Raw genomic sequence first — 24,895 nt, forward strand, 5'->3', positions numbered from 1 at the left:
ACATCCCAGGGGATGGAGTCATGGCTGCTACTGGGAAGGGCATAGGACAAAAAAGCACGCAGCCGGGATAGCACAGCTATTCCTGCTACAGGCTCTTGTCTCAGAATTCACCCTCACCTCCAGCCCTATGATCTTGGCAGAAGGCTCTAAAATGCTACTAGTGATCTGTGCCCACCTTCTCTGGGACACTCACTGAGGGGTAGATGATGGATGCTAAAGACAAGAGAAGGCAGAACTGGTAATCAGGGGAGTGCCATGATGTAAGGTTCATCTCCATTGAATCATTCCTTGAGTGCTCTTGTCAAAAAAAAAAAAAAAAAAAAAAAAAAAAAAAATCTCTGGGAGCCAGGACAGGTGAGACCTTGGCACCTGTTTATACCTTGACAGAGATTTCCATGTGAGATTAGTTCTCTGGCACCTGGAGGAAATTAGTCCTGAGGGGCTATAGCACAATCACAATTTGAATGCCGCAGATGGTTCTCAGTCTTCTTAAATAATTATTCATCAATGACTATGTGCCTGTAATTGTGCTGGAGATTCAAAGGGGAGGAAGACACAGTCCCTTCCCAGGGAGCATCCTGGAAAGGTGGTCTATGAATGACTCATTTGGTACTTGATGAAGGGGGGCAGGCCTAGTGGCGCAGCAGTTAAGACATGGTGTGGACACTCACATCCCATATGGGAGCACCTGGCTCGAGTCCCAGGAGGCAGCAGGTAATGAATGGCTCAGGTGGCTGGGTCCTTGATACCCATGTAGGAGAACTGGATTGAGTTCTAGGCTCCTGGCTTCTGCCTGGCCCAGCCCCAGCTGTTGCAGGCATTTGAAGAGTAGATTCTCTCTTTCTCTTTCTTTCTCTCTTTCTCACTCACTCGTTCTCTCTCTTTCCCTCTTTTCCCCACTCAAATAAAAAAATTACAAATGTAATTTTTAGAACTACACACACACACACACACATGCTAAAAGATAAGACACAGAACACATGAACAGCACAGAAGAGGGTCTGTTCTCCCAACCTGAGGTTTCTGAAGATTTCCTGGAGGTGACACCTGAGTGAATTTTGGAAGCTCTTAACATATTTACATAGACCTCTCTCCACCCCCAGAGGAGGCCATGATTAGCTAACAAACTAGAAAACTATTACTGGGAAGTTATATTTACATATCACAATATAGTGTTACAAAAATCTTAAAATATCATTGACATTCACCACTGCTTAAAAAATGAGGTAGACAATAGAATTACTGCAGTCCTGATGATTTAATGCATATTTAACAAAGCACCAATATTACTATATTACAGCTTGGTTTAAAAAAATCTTTTGATAATGGGATTTTAATATAATTATTTTCCCTTGCAGTTCTATGTATTTTATTGTATACACTAACAGAAATATTACTCCAACCAGGAATCCATCCATTGGCTTTACCAGACTGTCACTGAGGCCACCATACCCCTCTGCCCAAAATATTAAGATCCCCTGAAGAGCACTGACATGAGTCGGCAGCAAGATGATCAATGGTGACAAAAGCAATGATGACCCCCCTCCAGGTTCAGGTAGCAGAGGCTCTGGCTGGTCACTTGGCTGTGTGGGAGGACTGAACCAAGTTCTCAAGAGTGGGCTATGGATAGAAGTTGGCTTCACAGGGCCTCATATGTGTCGACTCCCTACAGGAGTAAAAAGCTCAGTGTGCAGGTGTCCCATTGCAATTTTTAAAAACAAATTTATTTATTTACTTGAAAGGCAGAGTTGGGGCCAGCATTGTGGCATGGAGGGCTAAACCATCACCCACAATGCCCATTTCCCATGTGGGTGCCAATTCATATCCTGGCTGCTCCACTTCTGATCCAGCTCCTTGATAACATGCCTGGGAAGAGCAGTGAAGGATGGCCCAAGTGCTTGGGTGCCTGCCACCCACATGAGAGACCTGGGAGAAGCTCCTCACTCCCGGCTTTGGTCTGGCCCAGCCCTCACCATTGCGGCCATCTGAGAAGTGAACCAATGGATGGATGATATCTCTCTCTCTGTCTCTCCCTCTCTCTATAACTTTCAAATAAATAAATAAATAAATTTTGAAACAAAGGAAGAATGAAAGAAAGAAAAGAGAGAGAGAGAGAGAGAGAGAGAAAGAGAAAGAAAGAAAGAAAGAAAGTTAGTTAGTTATAGAGAGAGATCTTACATTCGTTTGGTTCATTTCCCAAATGTTGCAATGGCCAGGGCTGGGCCAGATCGAAGCCGGGAGCAGCCAGGAGCTTCCTCCAGGTCTCCCACATGGGTGCAGGGGCCCAAGCACTTGGGCCATCTTCTGCTGCTTTCCCAGATGTATTAGCAGGGAGCTGGATCAGAAGTGGAGCAGCCAGGCACCAACTGGCATGCACATGGGTTGCCAGCGGCAGCTTTACCCTCTGTGCCACAACACTGGACCATCCACTGCAAGTTACCCAAGTACTCTTCACTCTGTACTTCAGCCAGCAACCCTGACCATGGAGTCTCACCAAAGCTGGTTCATTGGTGTGTTGTGAAATAAACACACTCACAATTTCCTAAGAATATTCAGGATTTAGTAAATATTTTGCTTGTTGCTCTCAGTGGCAATCATGAACTTCCTGAGCACAAATACTACAACTTACCCGTTGTTACAGGCTCACACAGAGCCCTGACACACAGTAAGCACTGAATCCACGTGGATGACTTGAGTAGAATATGTGCATTTGCATTTTCCCCCTTAAATACAACTCATGATAATATTTTGGCTCAATCTGCAGAAGAGATTACCATTCTAAACTCCTTTCATCTCCTTGGGCTATGTGAAATGAATGCTTCCCTAAAATTAACTTCCTCACTTCTGCCTTGCCAAGAATGACACCGTGTTAAGAATCCACCACCTGGGACAACGGTTTCTCTCCTCATTTATTTTCCTGGGTAGAAACTAAAACACATGCTTAAGCCGTGCCAGGCTGTGTGTGGTGGCCCTGGAATGCCTAAGAGAGCCAACTTAAAAAACAAGCTATCGCTTATAGTTGAAAAACTCTGTGTAGAAGTCAGAGAAGAGAAGAAGGTGAGAGAGCAAGAGAGAAGTCCTTATATAGGAACTGAATTAAATAATTACAAGGTAAGACCTGGGTTTTTAAAGTTAATTCATCATAAAGCAATAAATGTATGCTATTAACATGCATCTGAAATGCATTCTTCTATATGGGATGTGCTTTTGGAAACTAGCTGACAGTTTATGGAAGAAAGAACTGAGTATTATGAACAATTAACTTCTGGATCCACGACAATAGAAAATGTATCCACTCTCACTGAAAAGTTAATGCACTTCTAGTAGAGGAGCTTTCTCTCATTTACAGCAGACTGAGAGAAACTGAAAAGCAGACTTTCACAAATCATTTTCATGCCTCTGGCTGCAGAGATAAATAATGAATCGATATATCATTATTCATATAAGTATTTACTATCCAATTTCTATTAAAATTGTTGCATGATTCTTGGGAGACAAAACAATGAGATCTAGAGAGGCAAAGAATTGGTGTGTGATTTCAGAAGTTCTACAGGTCACACTGGAGATGGTGCCGCTTAAAGAACAACAGCAACAGCAGAACTCCAGTCCATCACATGCAACAAAATTCCAGTCTCTGCACAGGTGACAATGGCCAGAATCAGCAGCAAAGTCTGTGACATCACATTTCAAGTCTACTGTCAGATGCAAAGCAAAGAGAAAATAAAAGCATGACTTTAAGGCCACACTTAATGCATATCACATCTTTTAAGCAGCAAAAACACAAGTACAAAAGTTGGTAAGAAATCCAGACCATGGGTTCACACATAAATAAACAATCAACAGGAAAGTATAAGAAGTGACCCTGTTGACTAATGCCCTGTCTTTCCCAATTGAGGATCAGGCCTATTCAAACCCAATCACATGAAGATGGAATCAGTAAAGGTCAGTCAAAGGCAAGCTGAAATTCCAACTGTCTAGCTGACCTTCAGAGCTCGTGACAAATTGCTATCAGTCAATGTCAACTAATGACAGGAGCTCTTTGGCTAATCAATTGTTCTAAAAATGATCAAGAAAACTACTCACAGGACAGCTCATTTTCACATCAATGCCTGTGAAGTATGAAAAGCTCATTTTTTGAGTTTTTAATAAGCTCATAAGTAAAGCAGTTACTTAGAAACAGAGGTCACCTTACAGAGAAAGACAGAACCTTTGCCTGTCTTTTACATATTCTTTTATTACCATATTATAGTAAAAATACGCTATGGATATGCCAGAGGGCTACATAATAAAGTAGGTAACACTTCATCCACATTTCTGACAAATACTTCTGTATTAGAGGGAAATCTATGTGGCTGTAAATAAATTCAAATGCATTTTTTGGTTGTTTAAGCTAAAAAACAATGACTCCAAATTGACTGGTGATATTATGTACTAGGGAGAAGAGGCACTTGGGATGAAAACACTAGAGCCAGGTTCATGCCCCTACGTATATGGTTACTACTTTTCTAGCATGAAGCTATTTTTGCTTAAGTGGACCTGCTTTCATGATGCTGCAAGTCAAACAAATGGAGAACAGAAAACTGATACTCCCATTTGATGAGTCAATAGAGGAAAAGGTGAGTATATTACAGGGTGTTCTTGGGAAAACAATTCTCTATACATCTAATTCAACATGTTTGATAAGTTAATATGGACATTTTGATAACAGAAGATTGTGCAATATAATAACTTCCTCTTTTTTTTTTTACACCTGACTTTTCCCACCAGGAAATTATTTTCCTATTCAGCTTGCCACTGCATGCAAAGGATGCACTTTAACTTGTAGTTCAACATTAAATGGAACCAGAGTAACACATAGTACTAAACGGGTGTAAGGGCCACAGCCTGTGGTCACATAATTCTCCTTTTCTCTTCTCTCTAAAGTGTATTAGTCAAAATACATTACAATGCCATTGAAACACAAGAAGTCCCCAGAGAGTCACAAGGCTTAAGTAGGAAGTGTGAACAAATATAGATCATTCAAGTCACTCTGCTCTACAGACAAATGAAACAACAACCAAAAACAAAAAGTATTCTCAAACATTTTTCTTCAGTTTTAGGTTCTTAGTTATTATCAACACTTTGTGTTAAAAAACAGTTGGAAATTGTGTTTTTCAAGAAATGTCTTCCTAAACAAGCAGTATTCAATTGGTGTTTTCATCTGAAAAACTGCAAAGGGACAGCAGTTTCAGATTACATTGGAAACCTGAGTTGCTACGGTAGTTTTTCAAATTAAAATATCTTCTGTGGCCTCAACCACTCTCAAGTTGTCCATAGGAAAGAAATAAAAGAGGGAGGGCAACACTTAAGCCGTGCCATAATTGGAAGTATGTGAAAAATGAAGTGTCAGTTTGGTCAATAAAGGGCAAAGGTCAAGGGGAATTGCAGCCCAAACTCTGCGAGAAATGTGCTCATTAAGACATCCAATCAGAGCGCTCCTTCCCACCTATCCCATTATTCATCGGACAGCTGACTGTTGCAAATGCCTGGCTTTGCGCTGTTATTACTTCTCTTCTGCATGTAAAAAGGCGAGCTGGTATATAAATCGTGGCTCAGTCATCTGGAACCTAATGTGGTCTTACTCCTCTCCCTCCCTCGGTGCTGCCTACCCCCTCTTGGGCAGCTCTGCCTGCTGGCTACACAGGTCTGTAACAACCTAGTGCCTTGAGAGTTCCCGCAAGAAGAAACTGGCCTTGCCTTCTGCCTGTAGGTTGCCTGAGCACACACAAACGCTGCCGTGGAGGGGGCTGGGCACTGGAAGGCACTGCAACTGTTGATTCATTATTATAAAGAAATGGCAGTTCTTTTCAATTATTCTTGTTTAAGGAACATACTGGTTCTGTTATTTTTCTCTTCTTTTCAGTGATACTATTGCTGATGTAAGCCCTGGCCCCAGAAGGGGAAGTTCATAAGTGGGCTTTAGAAGTTCAAACACCACTAAAGTCCTTTAGGGTTGAAATGTTTTACATCAAATTTCAGTGTAGAAGTAACACTTTTTCTGTATCCTCACAAAAGGAAAATAAGATGAGCTTTAAGTGGGAAATGTTCTGAAAGAGAAATATCCTGGCTTATTTTCCATGCTCTTATTCTCAGTTCAACAACTCTTTGAATGAGTGAAATGGTATAGGCTCTTAATACATAATACAATTAATCATATCAATCATCACACGTCCTTTGTAAATACTTCAATCATCATTCCACTTAGCACACCAAACGAGGTTCTCGCTCCCTAGCACAGTATTGCCTCACTCTCAGCCCCAGCTGATCTGTTTGGAATGCAGCTAGCACCAAGCACAGTGCTGGGCCCAGCACAGATGAATGGGCAAAGAGCTGTCCAACTGGTAGCAGAAAGACTTGGTAGCAAAGGATCTTTGTCTCCACTTTTAAGCCATACTAAAGTAGTTGGGAGCATGGGTCTGATAGCACAGATTCAAGCTGCAACTCAAGAACCAATCAGCCTGTAGCCCTGGGAAAGTCTCCTGGCTTCTCTGAGCCCCTGTGACCTCACTACTGAAGAGAGGGGATGAAGATACCCACATTGACGCCTTTAATATTTTATATTATTAGTTTATCACTGTTATTCATTCAGCTCTCTTGAATTTGAACCAAAAAGGGAGACATACCCTAACTCAAAATGTGGTCAGTCATGGCTAACTACATTAGCTAAACTGTTCATGAGACGCAGAGTGGCTACAGCAGTCCTCCTGGACAACAGGACAAGTCTGATGGGAAGAGGCACCAAGTTTGCTTGTGGTTCTCCCAGTTCAAATCACACACCTCCTAAATGAGGCCCTGCTTACAAGCAGCCTGGCAGCCAAGAAATACCACTAGGATCAAAGACACATGACACAGGCATCCTCATTGGCCAGCAGGCGCCTCCTATTGTGACACACTGCTTGAGATTCCTGGTAACACTCTGAGCTCAACCAGCAACAAGGCCAAGAGACCAAGACCCCGGAGCCAACACTACAGTCATTCTTCAGTATTTCTGAGCTATTACTTTTTTTCTCCTACAAAATGGGAAAAATAGCAAATAACTGACAAGTATAAAATAAAGATTCAATCTAGTATCTTTGGAAGAGCTTTGAGGAAGTTAAAGAGTAGACAAAAATCAATGCAGTAACAGCAGCAGAGTCCCCAGCCAAACACAGGTGTGAGGCCCTCCCTGTTCCGTGCTGTTTCAAAGGGATTTCAAGATTCAGGAACCAATTTCCTGCAAGGGGCCGCTAGTGTTAAAAAATTAAATGAAAGTAGACGACCCAGGAAGAGTGGCCATGATAAATATTTTGAGTTGGCGAAAAGATACATTACATAAATCATAAAAAATTAAATCCTTGAATAACAGCTTTTGTATTTTCTTAACCTAGTACGTTACAAGTTTTCAATTCTGCAAATATTTCAACAACACAATATTTATTTCAGCTACTGTAAGTGGTGTATTTATCGCTCAATTAAATTCTCTATAGGTGTCCTATATATACAGGATAATGAGACAAAATGGGTAATTATATACCTTATTCTTTTTTCTTTAGAAGACCCAGGATTGGTTTCTGTGTTTGCATCTTTTTATGTTTACAAAAGTACTTATGCTGAAACTTTTTCATAGATCACACATCATCACAGTGACTACTAATTTGGCAAAGTATCAGGCCTTCAAAATCCCCCAAATTGTTTGTCTTCGAACCAGGAACTCTTACTATATTTGGAAATGTGTCAGGACTTAAAAATTTCCTGGATGACTTATTTTATTTTATTTATTTGGAAATTTCAAAAGAATAGGACTCAGTCAGACACACAAGTACTGTCACATGCCCACATCATGGGGCAGATAAGGTTATTTAACAGATGGCTAAATCTAGAGGTACTTATTTCTCTTTCTTCCTTTTTTATTTCATTTTTTTGTTTTTATTTTTATTTTTGGTGCCATGGGTGCCATAATGAAGTGGTGAAAATTGAAAAGAAATGAAGAAAAGGAAATGCAGTACAAATAATGCAGTAGAGAAAGTTTTAAAATATGTATTACTCCTGTCTGTGGGGGAAACACCTCTTTGGATATGTTCTTGACAGATTGAGTTATTTCTGTCTATTGGGTATGTATAAAGACATATTTATGGATTTATAAATCTTTTGAAGAGGGCTGTTATTTACCCAGTTGACTAAAATGGACTCAAACTGTGTAAATAACTATTTAGGACATGCACTACGGGCCAAATGCTGGCACAGCTTACACATCCATGCCTGCCAGAAAAGGCAGACAAGGAGAACCTGGAAAAGCCTCTGTGCGCAGTTAATCCAAAGGCTGCACAAAGATCTGCTCCACAGGTCTCAGGGATGAAAAAAAAGGTTTAAGAGGTCATGGTTGGCACAGAAATGTGCCTACGTTGCAGCCACAAGGCTCTCAGGCATCATTCTGCATGTGGCAGGACAAAATCTCCGCGCCAGAGAAACCCCACAAGGAAGGCCAGGAAGACTAAAGGTGTGGCTGCAACCACCTCTGTTGCCAGCCTGGTGGTGGACAGGGAAGAGAAATCAGCATGGTTCCTATTTGATCACAGTGGAAATAATTGTTGTTTTGTTTGGCTTGGTTTGGGGAAGATTTTTGTTTATTTGCTTGTTTTTTTGATGGAGGGATGAGGAAAGAGGTTATGATGAGGACGGCCTGATAAACAGGGCACAGGAATTTTAAACCTGAAGCTGCACCAGGACCTTCACAAATCACTCAACTTCTCCTTGCTCTATCTTCTTCATCTGTCAAATGGGGCTAGACCTGTTTTATCTGTCACCCCGAAGTGTGTTTAAATGGCTCAACAGAGATCATTCAAATGAGATAATTCATGTGAAAATGCTATAATAAAACCTAGATAGCAGCCTTTAAAAATATAAATAGAAGTTTTCTAAGTGGAAAATTAGCAGTGTGAAAGTTATGTGGCTCCTGATTACTATCAAATTCATTTTTCAAGAAACATTTGAAAACACATTTGGAAGGAAAAAGAAACACAAAATTCCTGACTCCTTGTTAGAGCACATCAGAGGGGAAGGACCAGTATTGGGCATTTGCCCTCTGACAATCCTTGTATCAGATTATGTTGAGTTAACTTGCTCACTGAAATTTTCAATGCAAATGTCCCTCTGCAGTCTGCAAGCCTTCAGTGCACCTGAATCCACCTGCCTATTCTTAGATGATGTACGTTTTCAAAAGCAAGAAATGAAAAGCAAGAAGAAACCAACAAAATTCTAGGCTCTGATCCTATGTAGTCATTCTGGGCTTACAGGAAAAAGAATTTAGATTCTATTTACACCTTTTTGAAAACTCATACTATAAGTAGAATTCTAAAAGTAGAGCTTCATATTGAAAATGCTGACACCACCTTAACCATAGTGCATTGAACAGCAATGTAATATCTTTCTCTCTCTCTCTCTCTCTCTCACACACACACACACACACACACACCACACTCAAAAAGAAAAAGGCCCCTTGGATTTATGCTGCATATCGTTTTCCAGTAAAAGTCAGAGGTCAGAGGTTACCTGTTTCTGCCTCAGTTCTGGCCTAGTTTACTATTCTGGGCTCCGTTTATGCTAGGTTTATAGTTGTGATGAAGTCAGCAACTTTTCTTTGAACAATAAAAGGTCTCCAATGCTTAAAATTACATTTTTAGAAGTTGTTCCCAGCACAAATAGCATACATGTGCCTAAGAAAATTAACTTTTCTGTTTTTCGTTTTCAAATTAATCATGCCAAATTCATCGTAGAGTTTGCAGTTCTAATTGGTAGAGCCCAACTAAGTTAGACAACAAAATCCCTTTGTTGTCTAACAGCACTCTAGTGAAACATGATCATAAAACCAGATTTTAAAGTATGTACCTAGTGCAGACTCAAAGTCAACTTCAATAAAGTTGTCTTTTTATACCTATATAAAGAATTGTCTTTTTAAACTTCCATTGCATGAAGTGCACACAAAATCCACTGCAGAAGGGGCTCATCAAACAGTAAGATAGGACATTTGAATACCCAGTCACCTTTTTGTTGAAGACTAACTTGAAGTTTAAACTTCACTTCCTACTAGTTTTGGTCAAACATGCTCATCCATTGACACCCACATGCATACACAGGTATGTGCATTCAAAGTACAACACAAATTAAATTAATCTGGTGTCTTTCCATTTCTTCCTAACTCCATTTAGTTTGGATTTGCAATGGCCTCAAGCATTTAAGAGATTCAGATAAGCAAAACCAGAAAAAAAAAAAAAAAGGCTTCAATCCAGTGGAGACAGAAGCCCGACCAGGGTTTCTGAAAGGCCCAATTCCTTCTAAGCATCTTCAGGTTGCAAACTTGGAATCCTGCTGTGGTTTCCTTAAGATCTTTTAAAGAGCCTCCAAGGGCAAGTAGTAACAGTACTTTTTGTTTGTGTATCAGGGTATCCATGGCACAAGACGTATGCACAAACTTCTAATCTACATCTCTAACCTTGGCCTTTGTCAATTCACTGGCCCTGCTTTACGGAGGTGGCCAAAAAGTGGAAGTGACAGTTGGGCAGTGAGATGGCAAAGAAGAAGAAAAGAGCTGGAGAAGAAACAAGCTGTGCTGATTCTGAATTTATACCACATTTATGATTTAGGAAAAACTCTGTAAATAGGAACTAACTAGACATTTCTGCCTTTTCAACCCTTACAAAGGAAACAAGTAACAAAGAAGACAGAACATCTGTCCTACCTTGCTCACTGCTGTTATCCCCACTGTGTGACGTATGGCCACCGCTGGAAGGGCCTGGGGTTCCACCCGAGCGAGTGGATGCCGTGTCGTCATGATCTCTGTTCCAAGAGGGCTGTGGGGGCACAAATCAGAAATCCAAATAAGAGCTGTCGGTGAACACTTGTTGGGTATGATCCCATTGCACAACGACAATGCGACGGAACGGACAACAAGCCATCGCTCCCTTCCCCTCTCACAAATGGTTCCAGCTCAGAGCTGCATTGGCACATTTATTTTGCCAATTTCTGCTTCCAAGCTAAAATAATACCTACAAATAATTATTCTGGAAGTCATTGCATGCTTTATAACCAGAGAAAATGAAAACATTCTAAGCAAAGAAGGGCAAAAACAAATGCTGCCACCTGATTCTGAGCCTGTGTTTAACAGCAAGAAACCCTTGGCACAACAACCTGCTCCTCTGGAAATGCAAAATAAGAGTAGTAGTCTACAAGACTGGGGTTTATAGAGGACACCCAACCCCCGCTTCATCCTAGAAGACAAATATGGCAGAGTCTTTAAGAGCTCACAATGAAGCCTGGGCCCATAATAGCTAGTATGTGTCAGCTGTTGGCCGGATGGTACATGGCAAATGGACCAGGCACAGGGACAAAAAGAAACGAGAATAACAATAGGTTCACATGGACTGTGCACCCTCAGCCCCATGCCGAGCGTTCTTGTACTATTGAACGGAAAACAGATGTTGCTTCTTATCACTGGGTGCATTTGAAAGTAACATTCAGATAGGAAAAATTGGCTGTAAATTAAATTCTTGGAGAAAACAATCATGACGACACTTCTCTCAAATCTCCCTTTATCACCAGAAAAGATTTTAATTAGCTTTTAGCGCTAGCTTTCAGAAGCAGCCTCATGAGTCACTGGTCATCCTGCACAGTAGGAGTGATGCAAAATAGAAAGCTGGCTCTTGGCTGGGAAGTGATACTTGTCTTCAAGATTATTAGTGGGAAGGCAGGATGATTTCTTGTGTAAAATATGCATATATCATTTCAGTCATATAAGGTCAAGACCTAGGACTACGCAGCAGTAAAGTCTACTGACTCTTCCAACATTTTTAATATGCCTGGCAAAATCCAAGTTTTCTCTGCTTACTTCTTGAGAAGTATTTTCCTATCCCTGAGAAGATAAGAAGGACTGAAGAGATCAAAATGTTTCAGACACCCAGAGAGAGAAAAGTAAAGATCCCATCTAAGAAGTGAGCTGCAAAGGAATCAAAGGAAGATGCACCCTTCCTGAAAAGGATGCTTTTCACTGTCACCTAGTCTATCATCTTGGCCAAAAGCTTAACGCGGCCTGTAAAATGAAATAAAGTCATGGAGAGATATGCCACTTACATGTTTGACGCACCCATTATGCATATTCTCAAAAACAGTGCTAATTGATCTGCTGCTTCTGCGATTGAAAGATATGTGAGCTGTGAAAGAAGTGCTTTTTGCACACACACATTCTGCAACATACCAGAAGAATGCTGTAAGACGTAATCTGGAACACATGCTCAGAATGCAAACAGTTAATGCATAAATTTTCAGTTTGTACAACTGCAGCTCTAAAAGGGGGACTTGTTTATTCAGAGCTCTGCAGAAAGAATGGTACAGCACCCAGGGGACAGACAATGCCAGGCACAAAACCCCGGTGCCTCGACATGTAAAAGGATGTTTTTCTATGTGCTACAAATCCCACTTGAAAATATAATTAGAAGGAGAAAATGGCAAACTATTGCATTAACTGTAATTGAACAAAAGACCGGCAAGGCATGTGGGAGGCTGCAGGAACCCGTGGGAGTTTCAGGATGCATGAGATCCTGCGAGTGACATCTCCTGGGCACTCTCATTTTATTTATGTTGTCCCTCACTACTATTGTTGACTGGTGATCTGACTTGTAATTAATAGAAAAGCTAGTGATAACAAGAGAAAATAGAGAGCAACAGACTAACCTCATCAGAAGCATGTTTGTTAATCTGATTAAGACTAGGATTCCAAAAAGGTGACTTAGAACTGAAGAATTATTCCATGTTACACAGGAAACTGTCCTCCTTTATGCCACAACAGACCTGATATATTCACTATCTTTTAATGAGCTCCACTGATTTATTCAGCTCTGCTCCACTCCCTCCCCCACTTTTCTACTGTGCAGGATGTAGATTAATTCAATGCTTAATTGTTTAGTAAATTCAATTTTCCACATTCTATTCTGCATAGCTTTAGCTAAGGTTCTTAAATCTTCAGCAGTGAGCCCTGAGCCCAGTGTTTGTGATCTGTGCCTACCTTTTTTCATCACCATTTTTCTTCATCCACCACTTAATTCACCATGAAAAGATTTTCCTTGCTGGAAATTCTGATTCCGCTATGATCTGTGAGGCATTCCGATTCATTGCATTTTCATTGTGTTGGGTCTTAGATGCTGGGCTCCTCTTTTCTCACAGCTATCGCCACATTATACAGGCATTCATGCAAGAAATGTTGGATTCCACCTCAGTTTATCCAAATTTTGTGCAACCTATATGTTTAAATGTGTGTGTTCACCAAAGGTAGGAGCCAATATTTTCCACCTAATATCATTCTTCTCACAGCCTTGCTCTGCTGGAAGGCCTGTGAATACTGGATGTACTTCTCTGAAATGAAATCTAACTTTTGTGGTTCTTTCTTGAATTGGTATGCTGTATATTAGCATTTTAAGAATGGTGTAGTCATATGAAACTGAGCATTAGGAGAAATTCACAAGGTTACCAAAACAGAGCAAGAATTATGTTCAGTACACTTCATTAGGCATGATTAAAATCTAAGTATCAGAAATAGCTCATGAACTCTTATAGAATAAATATCTAAGTCAGCCCTAATCAGAAAGAACTCCCCTAAACTCCATCTACCAGAGAAGCTCAGTCATAATAACATATCTCAGTTACTAGATGTGGCTACACCAAACATCATTATTACTTTTAAAATAAAATATGTGCATAGATTATATACATATATCTGTGAAACTGTGAGTTGCTTGGGGCCACTTGTAAAATAAGGTTGACAGAATAAAATCAATGGTGCATTGCATTAGATGTATAGCAAACTTTAGTCATGGTTCTAAATTAAGTCCCAAACTGGCTTTTTCCTTCACTTTTTTTTTTCAGAGTAAGCAATGGTTGCATTCTCTCCCCTATTGTAAATCCATCAAGACAAGAGGTCCTGACCAAAAGTCCATAGGAGTCTTCAAGAGGTGTTCTTTGTACAATATTTGTGTTTGTGTACATGGTTCCCTATCTTTCCATAGGAGTAAGAAAAACTTGTCCATCAGATTCTCAAAGGGGTGTGTGATTTTCCAAAAGTTTGAAAACCACTGCTCTAGCAGGTATTCACAGGGCTAGACACAAAAACCTTGACGTTCACCCTCCAGGTATTATTTCAGTTGTCAAAAATGGAGGCAGCCTGCTAGAAGCTTCACTCTGTCAGAAAGTTCTTCTCAGTTGATATATCCATATTCATTATTAAAGCCAGCCATGATTCTCCCCAGGACTGTCTCTCTTCCATAGCTTATACTCTATTATTTTGCAAAGATGATTCAGAATATGCTGTTTGGGATATTTTATGATTTATTGTGTGACTTTTTATTTGTATGGCAGTTTTACTGGTATCTGGTAGTGACATTGAAGCAGCGACCTCCATTGCCCATGGTGTCCTCGAGGGCAGGCATGGTGTCTTAACCTCCTGTTTCCCTTCCTAGCTTAGCACAATGCATGGCTCATGTTCAGTACGCATGAAATGCTTAAGGAACTCAATGGAATTATTCATTAGTTACTGTACCACCAATATCCCAACAAACAGACAGCAACATCAAAAATTATCCTGGCTTGTTGAAAACAGGCATCCATCAGAGACCTTTTTTCTTTCCTTCATGCACTCTGTTTCCATCTATGTCTTAAATTTTAACATACTTCAGTTCTTCTTATCATTTCCATGTTTTCCTTTGACAACTACTTTCACTAACATGGTTTGAATTATCACCCATATGCTACTAAATTTGTGTCTCTGGATCTCTTCTTCAGTCTTTAGACTTGTCTGTCCAACTACCTTCTAAACCGGCCTCATGCAAAGATACTCACTCCACTCAACAAGGTCAAAGCTATAGTCTTCACGTCTCCACCAAATCTTCTATTCATTCTTTTATTCTCCATCCTAGTGAGCATGATACCATCTGTCCATGATAGGAACCCAAGAGCAAACCATGACCTCTTGCTCATCACTTCTCCATCAACGAGTCATCAAGTTTTACCCATTTTTACCTCTAAATAGTTTTTGAATAAAGCTCTCATTTTCCATCTTAGTGATTACTGTACCTTTTAAGGGCCTCCTCCTTGCCAAGCTGTAAAAGATCTCAATTATTCTGGAGTACAAGCTCCATAAGGAGAGCAACAATGTCAGCTTTGCTCATCCTTGCATCTTCAGGCTCAACTGCTGGCCTAGAACTTGGTAGCATTCAGAACACTTTTGCTCAATAAATGAGCTGCTTCCTGCTACTACAGAATACAATCCAAGGTCCTTAGCCTGCCATGGGAAACCCTTCATAATTCCCCCTGAGGACCATTCCTTTCCTTGGTCCTTGTGCTCCAGCAACTCCCAACCACATATGAATTCTTTTGCTCATTTTTGCAGGTTCATGCTCATCCTTCCACTCCATCTGGAATCACCTGCTCTGTCCAGCCTGAACCCAGCCCTGGTTACATCCTTGCTTTTTAAGGCACAGCTCAGATCACCTCCCCCAGAAAGCCTTCCCTCATTAACACAGTCCCCAGGGTGAGTGTGTCTCTACTCCCTTGAGTGCTCAGACCATCTCAGGCATATAGCTATCATTTTACTTTTTCCACTGCTTTGTGGTGACCTGTTATGCTTGACTATAATTCTACACTATTAATATTTTTGAAATCCTGAACCATTTTATTCATCCTTATTTCCTGCAACCTAGGAAAATTTCTATACCACAATAGATAACAAATATATTTTAAATTAGTGAGTATCACAAGGAATACAGAGGAGGGGCCAGCGCTGTGGCGCAGTGGGTTAACACCCTGGCCTGAAGCACCGGCATCCCATATGGTGCCAGTTGGAGACCCAGCTGCTCCACTTCCAATCTGGCTCTCCATTGTGGCCTGGAAAAGCAGTGGAAGATGGCCTAAGGCCTTGGGCCCCTGCACCTGTGTGGGAGACCTGGAGGAAGCTCCTGGCTCCTGGCTTCAGATGGGCGCAGATCCGGCTGTTGTGGCCAATTGGAGAGTGAACCATCAAATAGAAGACTTTCTCTCTCTCTCTCTCTCTCTCTCTCTCTCTCTCTCTCTGCCTCTCCTCTGTGTAGCTCTGACTTTCAAATAAATAATGATAAATAAATCTTTTTTTTAAAAAAAGGAATACAGAGAGGATCTCTGTATGAGATTGTCACATGATACTGTGATCTCCTATGTTACACATCACAAAATGTCTAAAAAGGACTTGTACAATTTAAAAGCATCTCATGTTTCACAATTTGAAAGCATCTCACATTTCTTGCATCCACACAAACATAAGGCACTATAAAACATATTAATATTCAATGGTACCATAACACACCAAAAAAAAAAAAAAAGAAATTCAAGCAGATTTCATGTCTGAAGCTTGGCTGTGCTGTTTGAGTGGTCTTTGGCAAGTCACAACCTCTCTGAACCTTAATGTCCTACTTGTAAAGGGGGATAAAAATAGTGCCCCACAGATATGACACACGTAAATGGCTAAGCATGCAGCAAGCACAGAATAAATGGCAGCTACTGTAGTTCTTATTGTAACCACACAGGTTGACCTAGTCAACCCTGGAATATCTACATACAGGTGTATTCAGTTTATAGGCCTTCTGAAAAGAATGGTTAACCTGAGCAGGCTTCATGCACAGCTTGGTAAGCCTTGGGCTATCTCCCAGCTGCTGTGTGCTCAGGGAAAGCAAACTGATCTTATTTTCACTTTGGAATAACATGATTTTATAGGTGGTTTGCTCCTCCCAAGACCATCAAGTTTAATTTGATACCTAATATTTATAAATCACTTTACGGTATACTAAGCACACGGATGCATTTCTCAGTTGGTTATTCATCACCTCAGTATGATGCCCAAATCTTATTTTTTAAACTAAAAATAAATTGTGTTTTTTAATTAATAACTTCCTATTGGTCCCATTCAAAAAGGGAGATGATTGACAGCCTGATGACTTGACTCTGGAGAGGTCAGCTAGCAGCTATGTAGAAATCAATGGAATAATTGTGTGCTCAAAATTTGAAGTCAGCCTGCACCTATCAATAGGTGTCTTTCTCTTTTGGAAGGTACATTTACTCTCTTACACCTCCAGGGTCTCTTTAGTAAAGATCCCCAGTGGCCAAAAAGAACTGGCTTGTCTCCAAAAGTCAACAGGTTGGTCCCCCAGGTTAGGAGAATCACAAGTTCACTCCAGGAATGTATCCATGTGCTTGGCACTCTCACATACACACACACTCACATTTCCATATCTGTACATGTCCATCCACACATGTACACATGTACAGCTGCACTCACCCAGTCTATAGCAGATGGGATTACAGAATGTCACCATCCCACATCTAACTAGACCCCATCTCTTAATATTTCCATTCTGAACAGAACTCTAAACAGTTCTCTCAAAATCCTTACAGGCCAAAACTCCAGCAGATATGACCCCTCTCAGTCAGTGATGCCATCTGAAGAGAGGGACCAGGAAACCCATCCACAGTGAGGTGAGGAGGAGACAAAGGGCCCACGTGCCACTGTGAGAAGTGAATACCTATTTACCTGTGTGCACTTGCATGTGGGGAGTGGGAAATATGGAAAATACCTTTCTGTATGTGTATTAGAAGGCTGATATGCTGAAGTTCCTGTTCATCCTCAAGGTAGCCCCCATTAATTCTGTTGATAACAAAACATACCGTATAATCATTGAGCACCTTCCCTGGTGTCTACTGAGTGCCTATACTTTGCCAGAGTCCTAGGTGAAGACTGCTCATCTCAAAACATACTTATTTGAGGCCACATCTACTCAACTTCAAATTCACATAACGCAGGGTAAAAAAAAAATGAAATTCTTTAAATGCATTTTAAAAAGTCCCTGGAAATCATTAAGCAAAATTCACAAGCAAAAACCACAACAAGTTCAGGCAGTCAGTTTTGTTTTGTCTTGCTTTTTTAACACAGGAAAACTGCCCCCTTGCCTTTTAAGCTTTCAGAAGTTTGTAAATGCCAAAAGCATTCACAAATCAATGCTCCAGTGTATATGCATGCTGTAGATTCGGGGGCCACATGTTTGGGGAATGGTCTGCTTGTGAAACAGCATGCTTTACATGGCCATTTCCTGGGAATGTCCGTACAGTGTGCCGTTGGAAGGTGATAGAGCAGACAGACAATTGTTGCTGCCTGAGGCGGTCCTTTGTGGTGGCCCACACTTACCTTCCACAGGGAAGACAAGGTTCTAAAGGGTGACCTCCCTTGTACATGCAACCTCACTTTCTCCACCAGCTCTCCTCCTTTCTATCCTTTCCTTTCCTGCCCTCTCCTCCACTCCCTTAGCTTTGCCAAGGCTGTAGGCCTGCCAGGGTTCTTGTTGAGCCCCTTTTTTAATGATGCTGTGATAAAATGTGCTTATTACTCCTCTTAATAGAGGCCTGAAGGGTAATTTTGGTGACTCAGGGCAGATGGTCAATTAGTGGTAAGACAATGGAAATCCAGCATTCCCTCCAAGGATCCGTGGCTCTCACCAAGACACCACACTTCCTCTTCTCACAGTCCCAGCCCTGCTGCTTTGGCCATTGTGGACTCTTAATCTAGAAACACATCTCAGTGATTAGCCAGTCATTCCTTAGATAAGGCGCACACTATGTTGGTGCCAGCTGGTAGCTTTGCACACAGCATAAGTGCATCTAATTCAGCATCAAATGAAGTAGGTTTCTAAAACCTTAATGGCTAAGCAACTCTGATGTCTTCAAACATACACACGCATGTGCACACACACACACACAACATATACAGTCATACATCTATGACCTCATGTAATAGAGAGGGTAGTTTGTAGAGGCATAGACAGGGTCTGTTAAATTGAGTTCTCTATTTCCCAGTTCTCACATACCACAAATAAAACCTACAAAAATGATAATTTTTCAAACATTGAATCCTCTATCTCTGTGTAATGAGCCATGTAGAGAGGAGGAAAAGAATTTTTGTGCTTTTTTGCCTTTGGTGAAAAGTCTCCAAGGAGTAATTTCATCTTTAAATGAGAAGTTTTCTATCAGGTGATTGTGGAAGTTCCAGGAATTTCTGAACCCTTGATTCAGACACAGAAGGATGCACAGTGCACACATGTGTACTCACTCACACAGAGCAGCAGACACCACACCACATGCATAAGAAGCCAAAGAATGTAGAAAATGAATTGAAATGTTTTTAATTACACTGTGATGGCATTTAAAGCATTGTGGCAGCCAGACACATTTTAAAATCCACTAGCCCTAAAATATCTTGCCCACTCTCCTGCAAGCATCCATGTTTCATTCTCATTTCATCCTCAGGGACTGCCTATGGGGACAGGTGGAGAGGGCAGTAACCTTAGGAAACTGGGACCCTGCACCATGGGACACTTTGCCACTGCTGCTCAAAACTCCACTTCCCCACAGACTGGTATCCATTAGGTCTCAACTCTCATACTCTCCAGACTTTGTTCATCTGCACAACAGAATTAATCCATCCAAGAAATTAAAAATGAACTGACAATGCTAAGCAAAAGTCCACAGATATAAAACAACACCTCAACTATTCCAATATCCCAAAGGCTTTCCTTTTCCCGCACTCACATATTTCACCCAATTTTTGAGAATCAATGGTAATACCATCCCATGGTGACCCCACCATGGTCTAAGAAAATACTGTTGCTTGTACACAATGTACATTAAGATAAATTTTGTTGGAGGAGAATAAAAACAACCAAAGAACAAAGGACAAGACTTGACAACCAGTTTCACCAAAATCTCAAAACTGGAAAGTAATAAAGTGTAGGTATGCAACTGAGAAATTATTCAAATGCACTGAATGTTCAAATTCTGCTAAGCAGTTTGCTGAGGAAGAAAAAAACTCTCATAAAGAAAAGAAAAGGTAAAACCTCATTACACTAGGATCTTGGGAGAAGGTGTGTTTTAATGGCCTTTCCTTTTTCTATACTCTTGTACTGAGGCTGGCATGCTGTTAATAAAGATAAACTCCTATCAATAATGATATTAATGATGCAATGTGTTTTTATTCCTAAATTCATACCTATGAACTGTAGTTCATACACTTACATGTTTGACAAAACAACAAACCAAATCCAACAGATACTACTATATTCCCAAATATTTCTACCTAAGTATTTCAAACCATACTCTTCATTTGTCTGCTGCAAGCTTTCTGCTGAATTTTAGATTATTTTCTATCATTTCTATTTAGCCATGGGAGATGCCAGTATACCTGGGTGTTATAAAAATCCCTTTCATAAGATTGTTTGCTTCCCAATGTTTTACGTTACATTTACAACTTAGTTTCCTTGTTCTGCAGACAAATTAAGATAAAACAAACTCAGAGTGTCTTATATAAAACAACTTAAAACCACAAACTTTCTAAGCAGGCATCCTCGCAGAAAGAACATCCAATAATGCAGAAACATGGTATTCTAAGTCCAAACAGATAAGGCCCTCTAAGCAATTAGACCTCAGCATGAAGCATCTGCACTTAAAAATCTGGAAAAAAGTACTTAGTACAAAGTCAGCACATAACTGTTCTCTGAATTTTACCCTAAGAACAATCTGCAGTGATTCACTGTGCTATCTCAGCAAGACATCTGAGGATCCAGTCTCTTTTTATAATACGATGAAATCAGAATAATAGTGACCCCCTCATAACAAGCATAAAAATGACATTTAAAAAACTCTCATTTTAACATACTCTATAAAACAACACCCTCATCAATTGGTACCCAATTGGTACCCAAGTTTTTTGTCCCAAATCCAATTCACATTGTTGAAGGCTGGATAGAATACAAGTGAGAAGATAAATGTTATTTAGTAAACCTTCACTGGGGTTTACCATCCTAAATGTTTTACACCCATTCTTGTTGAGTTTTTACAGTTTTTACACAATGAAATGGAAATTATAATAAATATATATAAATATATATAAAAATATATAATATATATTATAAATTATAATTACAGTTTTTACACAATGAAATGGAAATTATAATCCCCATTTTACACATTATGGAATGGAGACTCATCAAGGTGAAGTGACTTGCCCTCTTACAGCAAAGTGTAGATTCAAACACAAGTGCTCTGACTGGAAGTTGTGTATGCTTCACTGAGACACTGCTTGCCTAAAGGGTGTAGAACTAAGAGTTACAATCAGAACGCCTAATTGTTCTTACTTAAGGGTTTCTGAGGTTTTCTCTCTTCCACTTCCAAGATTCCAATGTTGATGTGAGAAGAAAAAAATTTCAGTCAAATGTAGTCTTGTTTTATTCTACCTTAAAACATTATACTTTAGGTAAAGGAGTCATGAAAATTTACATTTACCTCTGATTTCCGCTAACAATTAGCAATAGGGTCTTTTCTAATTTCCCTAATTTTTTTAGGAGTACTTCTGGCTTCTTACAGTTTCAATCACATTTTACTTTTCAAGTGTCTGTCATTCCTCAAGGATTTCTGGATCTTCAAGCTGTCTGACAGTGTTATAATATGGAAGTAGAGTGATTATTCCCTTTTGTTCATTATGTCCGTTGGGTAAAATCACCAGAGGCCTTTCTGAAAGTATCTTGAATCTGATTTGAGTTTGTGGTTCCTAGAATGGCCAGGTTCTCTACATTTCAAAGCATTTAACGGCAGGATCAACCATAGGATCTGAAAATTCCTAAAGTAGGACTCTGAGCCACACTGTGCACTTATTAAGGAATTCCAGTCCATCAGAATGCCGTTCCTCAGTCATACCCAAATGATTCTTCTAGAGAGAGTCGCACTGTTTTAATGGCTATAGAGAATGCGGAGAATTAGAAATATACTGCAAGTTAAAAAAGCTCCCTAATTGATTTGTCAATGTTTTATTCTCCTTTTTTTCCATTGGCATATTCTTTACATGCCCTCAATAAATATTAAACACTCCAACAACTCACTATTAGGGTGGCAAGCAAACCTTTAGAATGTCGTAACAGTAGAGTGAAGAACAATATACCTAATTGAAATGGCAGAGTAATTTGGAAAATAAGATTGAGTTGCTGCAAATTCAAGAATAAAAATGTTTATACTCCCTCAAATGCAGATTGTTAGTGGCTTTAAATAATTATTAGAATAAAAAAATTTGAGCATCAACAATATGCTTTGTATGAACAGAGCAAGTACAGTCTCCATGTCTTCATTATTTTGTGCAAGGAAACACAAGATGCAGCAAGTCTGATATTTTCCTTAGTGATTTTGTTATTGAAGAATTTATAACATCCTCAAACATGGTGATGCCAATAGACACACAACGGATGTTAGGACTTTCATAAGCAATATTCCTCAGAAAACCGGAGAATACATTTAGACAGGAAAAGCAAGCTGAAGGAAAGGAAGGGGTTAAATTGTTCTACTACTCAATAGTTTTTTTTCTCACCCATATTAATTTATTACCAAGATCAATTAAAAATATAAAATTCCTGATTTTGTTAGAAACTGGAGCAAGAAAACTGATAATTAAGACAAAAATGGCAAATTGTATTTGTATCTGGAACTACGAAATATAAACACATGATGACTCTATAAGAGGTGATAAGAGAGTAATCCTTAATACCCACTCAGGGCTATCTGCCTTTTGGTAGAGATGCCTCCCCTATCTCACAAAGATAAATTCCATACAGTCTGCAGAGTTATAGTATAATTCCCATAAATAATGCATACAATAGAATGTAAATAAATAATACATTTATCTGAACTGTTCAAGAGTGAAGGGCAGGGTGGATACTACACGACTAAGTCTCTTATGAATGAACAATTTCAAATGAAAGTGTATTCAATGGCAAGTTATCATAAAATCCCTATACCAAAACATTCTGGAGAGGGTTTTAAAACAAGTTCAGATCTGGCAGACACTTCTAAGTAAATGTTCCAACTAAACCCAAAGTACCCAATTTAATTTACTGCTGAAGTTTCTGTTCTGATTGTAACATCGTTGCTAATAGCATCTTACCCATTTCTTGCTTTTTAAAATTCTCTCTATATATTACTACCTTTTGCCATCAATGAAATTAGTGAAATGCACTGTTTTTTTTCTTTGCTGTGATAATATTTCAGTAAATAGAAAGGAAGTTCACACATTAAAAAAAAATCCAAAATGAACCATATGCTCTAATTAGTTTGCTAAGACTTTATATTGTAAAACTCATTCCCCACTGCCCCAAAGTGTCTCCCTTTTGAAGGCCTGTGGACAAACACTCCACTTCTTGTAAATAGTGTAAGTATGTCTTTAGACCTCAGACACTATACATGATGTAGTTTAAAATTAAGTTTTCAAATCACTAAGGAATAATCTCTGAATACAGAAAACAATATAGGTCACAGTTAATTATAGCTTGTCTATCAAATTAAGTTAATGTTTGAAAACACATCCAAATAGTTATGGAGACATTAAGAGGAGGTTTATTGACAAAGAAATTCTTATTCATTCAGCTTCTAGTATTTTTAAAAGAAGAGAAATAGCCTTTTACAAGTTGGGATGAGATAAGAAAACTCTGGGTTTACATCAAATTGCTCTTTTCATTGTACTTTTGACAGCTGTGTCAATTTCATTATAAACTTCATTTTCCAGAGTTTCATAATAGTCATAAACACACTTCACTTTAAAGAGTTTCTAAGGAACATAACGTGAATGCAAATTCAGAGTAAAATGCAAATTGCAAAGGTCTGGGAGCAAAGATGGACCATCAGTTAAGAACACAGTCACCAAAAAACAAACACGGAGACCTTGAGAGGAAGCACACAAAGGGGTTGATATGAATCTTTATTGTCAGTGTTCACAGCCCTAGGGGTGGCAAATAAGAATGACAGTTTTCAGTTGTTCACCTAATTGTAAAGCACAGGTTGGCAATATTTGATAACTTTGGTCTCTATTTGTGTCTGTTCTAAGGTGAGCAACATTTTTCATCTTCTCAGGGAAATACATCCACATACAGATACCAACCCACCGCTTCTCTAACAGGGAGAGGCCTAGCAAAATAGCTCAAATTCAAATCTCAGGCATGCAAGTTTCAGCAAATAGTGGGAAAGAGGTGATCAGGAAAGGAAAACACTATAATCCTGTATTTCTAAATAATAATCAACAGACCAGATATTTATAGCTAATGAATAATATAGGTACACTTCCTAGAGAATCAGCTTAAGACCCCAAAAAGCTTTGCCAAATTCATATAATCCTGCAATCTGTCATATTAAACTGAGATACAATGAAGATGTTCTTGTACCACATATACTACACAGACAAACTCATCTGTTTGAATTTTTCAAAATTGATTTTATACACGCAAGGTTCATTCACAGATTTCACAAATAATAAATGTGCTACCATGTCGTAAAGTAAGAAAAATCTATAGAAATAGGAATCCATGAGTAACAATAATTAATCCCATGATAGCTTCTGTTGTCAGTCATTGATATTAGAATGTTATCAGATATTAACATTAGATTAATTCTGCTATCACTAAAAAGTTATTTATTTACCAATATTCGCTAAACAAATCAAAATAATGTAAGTTTAAATCCATTGTACAATTTAAGACCTTACATTATGTCAAAATGAAAAAATAGCATGACTGTAATATTTCACTTAAACTTATTAAACTCATAAAAGGTTGTGGCCATTTGTAAAGTATTACTTAGTAAACTAATTAAGAATAACAGCAGCATTTCCTTTCTGTGGAAGAATATGATTTCATTTAAGTTTTTTAAAGAGCCATAACATTACATACTCAAGGAGTTTTTTTGGTAACCTCAAAGTATAAATCCTATTAATTATAAATGGAGTCATGAA

The 24,895-nt window shown here is 39.3% G+C and overlaps 1 protein-coding gene across 12 annotated transcripts in view; it reads right to left on the reverse strand.

Moving 5' to 3' along the window:
• Positions 1 to 24,895, reverse strand: part of MEIS1 (Meis homeobox 1) — a 141,520-nt gene that overhangs the window by 99,182 nt on the left and 17,443 nt on the right. For all 12 annotated transcript variants that reach the window (XR_016230312.1, XR_016230314.1, XR_016230313.1 and 9 more), the window contains one exon: positions 10,754 to 10,865. Coding sequence is in view for 7 of the 12 variants with exons in the window: in XM_051837788.3 (XP_051693748.1) it covers positions 10,754 to 10,865 (112 nt within the window). In the remaining 5 variants the exon portion in view is untranslated. The remainder of the gene's footprint in view (positions 1 to 10,753; positions 10,866 to 24,895) is intronic.

Source organism: Oryctolagus cuniculus, chromosome 2 (assembly GCF_051225735.1).
Source record: "Oryctolagus cuniculus isolate XC-2025 breed Fujian yellow rabbit chromosome 2, ASM5122573v1, whole genome shotgun sequence".
Taxonomy (NCBI): domain Eukaryota; kingdom Metazoa; phylum Chordata; class Mammalia; order Lagomorpha; family Leporidae; genus Oryctolagus; species Oryctolagus cuniculus.